General features: G+C 40.1%; 1 protein-coding gene across 2 annotated transcripts; it reads right to left on the bottom strand.

Moving 5' to 3' along the window:
- Window positions 1-5,644, bottom strand: ren (renin). 2 transcript variants are annotated; one of them, XM_005448744.4, is made up of 9 exons: window positions 5,365-5,644; window positions 4,814-4,961; window positions 4,340-4,463; window positions 4,013-4,131; window positions 3,700-3,902; window positions 1,324-1,446; window positions 1,075-1,216; window positions 880-978; window positions 1-531 (listed from the first exon to the last, which is right to left on the bottom strand). In XM_005448744.4, the coding sequence occupies exons 1-9, from the start codon at window positions 5,439-5,441 to the stop codon at window positions 370-372; spliced, it is 1,197 nt and encodes a 398-aa protein (XP_005448801.1). In that variant the 5' UTR covers window positions 5,442-5,644; the 3' UTR covers window positions 1-369. The 2 variants fall into 2 exon arrangements, with proteins under 2 accessions (XP_005448801.1, XP_003439054.1); XM_003439006.5 differs by having other exon boundaries at window positions 3,706-3,902; window positions 5,365-5,638.
- Window positions 5,645-7,703: the final 2,059 nt, after the last annotated feature.

Below are 7,703 nucleotides of genomic sequence, written 5' to 3'. Positions count from 1 at the left end.
TCAAGTTGAATCTTCAATTTTATTGTTTCGTCAGAACAATATAGATATATAATTCAGTTGTGGCTGTATGACAAATATAATAAGCGAGTCACACAGAAAGAAACATTGTATTTGTTGGTGAATGCATATTCAGAAGGGGTTTAGTGCAGCTGGTTCCCAAATATAGAATAGGAATGCATGCATGCAAGAAATGTGAGGATGACATTCCTTAATATGCATCCCTTATAATTTCTATAATATGACTTATTCAGATCATGTGTTCATGTAAAAACCAAGCAGGGGAAGACCCGGACTAAAATTAAAAACATCGGGAGATAGCAGCGAAAACAACAAGACAACAGAACAATGTGGTGAATATTTAAATTCCTGTTAGACTGCTGTGGCAAACCCTATCCGATTATTGCGACGATCAAACTCTGTGTAGTAGCGTGCAATGAAGTTGGCTCCCAAAATCCATATGGGACCTGTAGGGGGCGGCACATCCAAGCCCCTGAAGGTAACGGTGCAGACTTCCCCTTCGATCTGTGATTGCTGGAGCCACAAAGAACAGATGTATTATAACACAATAACACACAAAACAAAGTGCTAGAAGTAAAAGTCTACTATTAAAACTATACTCAAAAGTATTATCTGCATAAAGGGATTACTGGTGTGGTCCCTAATTTTCATATTTTATAAACTGAATATTACAATTCACAAGAGCAGAATTAAAATACACGTAGTGCTGTAAAAATTTATTTAACAAAAATAGAAATACTTCACTAAATTGCAAGCACCACAACACTGTACTTGACTGTAGTACTTGGGTAAATGAACTGATTTAGGTTTGAACAATGCATGCTTATGTTAATATGGTTGAGCATCCATCAACACTCTCACCCATAATATATAATCCTCCTGTGTGAGCGAGTATTCCTGGCCACCGAGGTGGAACGTGACACTGGGTAACGTCTTCACAGTATCACAGTTGACTTTGTACTGACGAACAACACAGAGTAATAGTTGGTGACAACTCATGAATTTCTGCAAACATGCTTTTTTGTGGGAAACTGTGTTGCGTGTGTAAAAGCTTACTCCACTTTCATCCAGCTGTGCTCCGATGGTTTTCATCAGCACGGACACAGAGGAGGCCGGGCCTGTGATGTAGGAGGAGCCTGTGTCGATCACAGCTGTGCAGCCCTCTGCGCAAAACATCATCTCCCTCCCCACAGAAACACTGAAAGAATGAAAGAGGAGGTAGAAATGAAAACACATGTACTTTCTGAATGGCTGCACCTTCGTACTCATGAAAACACATTACATGATAGCAAACAAAGATCATACCCTTTCATGGTAAGTTCCCATTTGCCTGTCTGTCTGGTGTTAATATAATTAAAACTTCCAGTGTAGTAGTTTGGATCCGTTCCACCGAGGACAAGCTCTCCACCTGGGGAACGTTTTGGGTCCCTGAAAATGATAAACAAAACACCCTTAAAGTTGTGCATTTTCTCTTTGACAGTAGAAATTGTAATTTTGCTGGTTCACACAGGTTGCTGAGCTATATCACATATTAAAAATACAGTACTGTGCAAAAGACTTGAGCCACCCCACATTTCTTTATATTTGTTTCCAAGGAGCCAGACTTTCTTGTAGGTTTTGAAAGTGGTATTAAGCAATAGTGTTCCAGGATTTCTGAAGATCTTTCAAAAAAATTTTTGGACATGTGCTTCTTTCTCACTCACTTTCAGTCCAGTGCTTCAGTCCAGGTGAATGTTTTTTGATGTTGCTTTTTTATTTGTTTGTTTTTTAAGCCATTTAACACTGACCTATAAATCATTCAAGCATACAAATGGCATCTAATTCAAGGGATGAACACACATAACCGACAACTCAGAACAAAGAACACATTCAAATCACAATCAAATCTTTGGGCATGTTATTTAGCCTCTTGCAAAAGCACAGTGTGTTCCCATTTCATTATCTTTGAAAAATGTCAGAGACAGAACGGTCTGACAGGCATAAAGCAGTATTTTTGTTTTCCACAACAAGGTGACTCTCAAAGAGCTAGTAGCCAAAAACCTGGAATATCTCAGCGTATTGTGTTGTGTGTCCATAAAAAATGTGAGAAAACTGAACAAGTAGAGGACAGAAGAAAAAGCGCCACACCTAAAAAAACCAAAACAAAACCATTAACAAAAACAAGCAAAAAGAAGAAAACATCTACAGCAGATAAACCAAGGACCTGTCACAGGATCTGACAGATGGACCTGACCCTTAATCTGATCCATCTAACGTTCCCTGAAACCTCATCAGAAATTGTCTCATTGCACGGCTGTCAAGAAGGGGAACACAGAGAAAAGACTGAGGTATGCTGCACTAACATCTGGAAATTAATTAGCAATGGCTTTATTTTTCAGCATCACACTGATCCCAAGCACACCGCTATTGCAGAAAAATCATATTTTGACCAGAAATGGAGCCAAGGTAGCCAACATCCAAAGAAGAGTGTAACAAACCACGGCAGACCAGGTGACATTTCTACGCTTCTCAGCATACTTTATTTTATTACTTATCACACGGTTGCTAACACTTACCGGCTGCAGCTTCCCAGCTGCCAGCCACACGTACACAACAACAACAACAACTACTGACAACAAGCACAGCTTTTATGCCGGCAAGGCGTGATCGTAGATGCCAGGTGAGTCCATCTCACCTGCACAGCATCACAGGCCATGCCCCGCCACAAAGAGCGCTAAATATCCTTCAAGAAGCCGGAAGAACTATTTCTGCAGACTACTTAGAGAAATCCTGCCTAAGAAAGTTTAGGCCGTGTTAAAGAAGAAAGGTGATACCAGTATTAACTTTCAAACTCACTGGTTCTCACATGTCTTACATTACAATCAAATGCTGCAAATATTTACCACTTTCCTGGCAAAATGTAGAGTGATGAGAAGTGGCTCAAGGTTTTTGCAAACTTCTGTAAATAAAAACAAAAAATCCCACTCCCTCTGACAGTAAATAATGATCGGTTACAACTTAATCGTGAAGGCACCTCAATTTTTAATATGTTTATTTGAGTTATACCTACTTCTTAAATCTTACATAAAAAATGCAAAAGAGGCAAACTTCATGAGTAAAACATGGGTTAATGCATGTTTCATGAGACATCCAACACATATAAAACACAAAACATTTATTATATCTTTTCACTATTTCATTTCCATATGGGACGTTCCTTTAGCTTAAGTTAATTCTTTCGTATGGCACTTCCCACAGTAAAAGAAAACATCATAATATTTTTTCAACTGGTTTATTCTGGATATAACCAAATATAATAAATGACAAAGAACTATGAGAAAATACACATAAATTTTTTTTTCTATTTTCTCACAACACCCTTGTGTCTCACCCAGATCCAGATCCATCTCGTACGATCTTGGGTTTTTTCTTCTAATTCTAACTTTTTCAGCTCAACAAGTAGAAATTGAAAAAACGTGATCCTAAAATCTAACAGATGTTCTGACGAGACATTATTTATGGTTATAGTGTTTTTCTCTCTGATTGATCAATTCAACACTTGGCAGCAAGTTCATTTTTTCACTGCAGCATAAATATCGTTGACAGCTTGATACATTTTCTTCAGCATCTAAATTATTGTCATTATTTTTTCCTCGCGCAAAAGCCTTTCATATAAAATGTCAGTTCAGTTGATTTACTTACACCCACCTGCTGTAGTAGATGGAGAAAACTTCTTCTTTGAGGACGTGTTGAGACATGATACGATCGAACACCGGGGTTATGCCATCAATGGCCACGTTGGGGTATCCCATCCCCAGCACTCCATCAAACTTGGCAAAGATGAAGGGCATGGCAGACAGAGCCGTGGCTTCAGCAAACACTTGCACTACTGGGATACCACCAACCTGCAGCAATAAAACACTGCTAGTCAAAAGTTTAAAGTGTAGTGTGCAAGAGGAAGTTTAAAAAAGAAACAAAACCCATTTAATTTGTAGGTTTCTGACTTGAAACTCACCACAACCACATCCTCACTCAGGAATCCCCTGACATTTCCAGAGGCATACTTGATGGAAAATCCTGTTCCATTCTCAATGTAAGTCCGGGATTTTGAAGCATCATACCTGTTGTGAGTAACTGAAAGTTGAAAAAGTATTTAAGTCCAACAGCGAATGTTTACCTGGGAAGTTTTAATGAACAATGTTCCCTAAATATTGCATCTATTTTTTCGGGGGGGGGGGGGGGGGGGCAGTGAGCATAAACTAACGTTGGCATATTGTCATCTTCTAAGTTCATTAAGTTCACTAAGTTCAGAAAAAAAAAAAATGTTTGAATATGCACTTACAACATGCAGTGGAGAATGGTGAGCAGCTTTGCGAGGGCACCCACAGGTTGGCTGAGCCCGTGTCAAACACCACATTGAACATCTGGGCCGGAGAGCCAATACTGATTTCTCCAAAGTACTGCGTCTATTGAAAGTGGAAAAATGTCCCACGTCATTGTTGTTTGAATAGTTTTTCAAAGGTTTTCCCACGTCTTAAATGTCACTTTTAAGGCCAATGACAGAGAAACGTGGAAAGTCTGACTCATACAAAGAGAATATTTCAAGAGACTAATTCAAAGGCAAGTCCATCTGCTGTTGTCTTGAAGACATCTCAATGCTCATCCAAGAGCAGAGATGAAACCTTTAATCATAGAGGCTAAAGTCTGTTTCTATCTTCAGAACTGAAATAGCAAACCCAGGTGGTTTCAGTGCTACATTTTCTATCACCTCTATCATCTGTAGCTCTAATCAATGGATCACATTAAGCTTTCTCACATCCAAATAGTTGGTTAGTGGCGTGGGAACAGTTCCGTTGTTGGTGTCAGCTATGCTCTTCTGGGCCAGCTCAGTCATCACCTGCTCAACAGAAACCCCCAGCTCCTGCAGAGTCTCTCTGATAGATGGCATCTTTTTCAGGGCAATTCTGAAACCAGAGCGGGCAAGGGGAAACATTCTGAATGAATCCAAAGAGGAAACTCGATAGCTAAGGACATGTTAAAGAGGTACATGGAGTTTATTTTCCGTGCTATGTATCTATTACATATGTCTGGTGATCATCTCAGTATGAACCTTTAACAAAGTACAGACCGCTTTGCTCTCAGCACCTAGCCAAATAGATGAACAAAAACACATGTGAACCCAAATGCTGAAATCATTAGCTTTTGTAATGAATCAATAAAACACATTTGTTTTCATGTCCTTATATAATTTATGGTTTACTGTCATTACATTTCTCCAGAATGTTATCTATAATGCTAGTGCAGAAATCCAGCGAGTTAGATCCTTTAAGCAAATCATGTAGGCATGCAAATGATTCTTTTTTTTACCTTCTCAAAGCGTGGCTCGTGGTCACTGTCAGTGATAGAGCAACCAAATATATCCACTGATTTATCAGTAGTGCCATGGTGACTTCTCAGATGGCAGGAGGAAAATCCAGGCCGCTGATGTCGGTTCTGTATACAAAAGTTGGTTTTCCTGGTTTTGTGAAAGCTGTCTCTTCTTCTCTCTCGCTCTCTCCGATATCGTGCACCTCAACTCTTTTTATACCATGCCCTCTTTTAAGTGCTCTCACCCATGGGCCCGGCTCTGGTTGGGAGCTTTCCTGGAGGTGACCACTGGAAAACAAGCCCTCTTCCCTCCCCTCACCTTGCACTCTACCCCTCTGCCTTGATCACACAACCTCTTCTGTGATAAACAGGTCCCAGTGAAAGATGTGAACTCTGACCCTTTAAAAAACACTGATGACAGAAAGCAGGGGTGAAGAGGTCTGCAGATTGGTGACGTAGGTAACCTGGAGACCTTGTGTGAAGGGCTGTGAGAAAATTCGAAGCAACCAAATGATGCTTTGAGTTGTCAGGACAGATTAGCTTGTTTACTAAAGTCAAATACAAGCCACTTTAAATCCAGATCTCGCTGTGCACTTTTACATTATTTCTCTAATCTGCTGATGATTTCATTTTATTAGATCAGGGGTGTGAAATTAGTTTTAGTTCATGGGTAGCCTGCCCAGTGTGATCTGAAGCAGACCAGACCAGGAAATCTAATCCATAATAACCCACATAAACACCTACAAATGTTTCCCTTTCACTTTGGATTAAAGAAGTGCATTTTTGAAAAATGTTCACATTTCTTGAACCAACCATTTACATAGGTCATAGGAGATGTCTTTGTCAAAACACGTGATAATCAAGACAGAATTGAGAAATTGAGCACCTGTGTAACTCAGTGAGTGAGCAGGTACCAATATGCACCATGGCCCAAAAGTAGTGGCCTGGGTTCAAGTCTGACCCGTGGCCTTTTGCTGCATGTCTTCCCCTCTCTCTGCTTTTCTTTTTGTCTCTACTGTCACTATCTAATAAAGGCAAATGCTAAAAAAAATAATATTAAAAAAAGTTCTCTGCAATTTTCTGGCAAGTGATGTAGGACCCTTTGGCAAGCCAGCTGTGTCTAATAACATTAGATGGGATTTTGTTCTTGAAAATAACAAAAACAATGATAATAATAATGATAAAAAAACAAGATTAATTTTTATTAACCAAATGTTCCTATTAAAATCCAGTACGACTTCAGTTTTTAATCAAAGGTCTTGTTGTGGTTTTTAATGTCTGCATTTAACACACCTTTGAATTTCTTCTATGTGAAACAGTCAGGTTTTACACGTCTGCAGTCTTCTTCTGATGTAAATTGAGAGAAGGGAAGGACAATGCATATCTGTAAGTTCAGTTCAAGGTAGGGATGCACCGATACCGATACTGGTATCGGGTATCGGTGCCGATACTGTAAAATGTGTGCGTACTCGTACTCGTAAAAGTTAACCGATACCATGAACCGATACTCATAATTCCCATGGACTTAAACGCCACGGTAACATAAGGTGTTCACAGTTGATGTTATGTGATGTAACTCTACCCTGAATATAATTTGCCCTGTAATATGTCGCAAGGTAAATACAGGTAATTAGAGCAATCAAACTGTTACGTTAATCATAAAAGTATTATTTTATGGTATGTAACTCTGAAGGGAGTTAAAATATTTTTCAGAGTTCTAATTTTCTGGAGGCCTGTGAAGGTAGCATAAAACGGGACGTTGCATGGGGAGATGCACGAGGTTAGCTGAACCAAAGTGAGAGACTCGGCTAGTTTTACTGAGGTTAACCAGCACAAAAGAGTGTGTGGCTAGAAAGCTGACCGTGTGAGAGCTTCACAACAGAGTGTGGGTGAAGCGACTTTTTGTTTCAATGGTCGCACCACCGTGCTGTATTTCCAGCTACGACCGCCGAGGCTACAGGCTAGCCCGGACTGCTTGGCTGCGCCTCGGAGGCAGCCGCTATGGACTGTCAGAGAGCTGGACAGTGACTCGCTAACGCGCTGTAGCAGAGACAGCATCGGGTCCGCAGGGAGTGGATTTAGTGTGGGACTGGTGAACAGCGACCTACCGATCAGCTGAACTGTAAGTCAGACTTTTGTGCTCTTACTGGGGAGAAGAGGATTTTTCTCCATCGTCCGGCGTGAGCAACAAACAGGCCTGCAACAAGTGTGAATGTGAGTGTGTGTGGGGCCCATGTGTGAATATTTTATGTTTAGTGGATTTATATAACGTGTTTTGGAGTGTATATTAGTGAGTCACTTACCAAAAGGTGATAACATAAGTTGGGTTGTTTAATATA

The sequence above is a fragment of the Oreochromis niloticus genome, linkage group LG20 (assembly GCF_001858045.2).
Source record: "Oreochromis niloticus isolate F11D_XX linkage group LG20, O_niloticus_UMD_NMBU, whole genome shotgun sequence".
NCBI lineage: Eukaryota > Metazoa > Chordata > Actinopteri > Cichliformes > Cichlidae > Oreochromis > Oreochromis niloticus.
The sequence above is the reverse complement of the archived record's forward strand: the minus strand, read 5'-3'. Positions and strand labels throughout refer to the sequence as shown.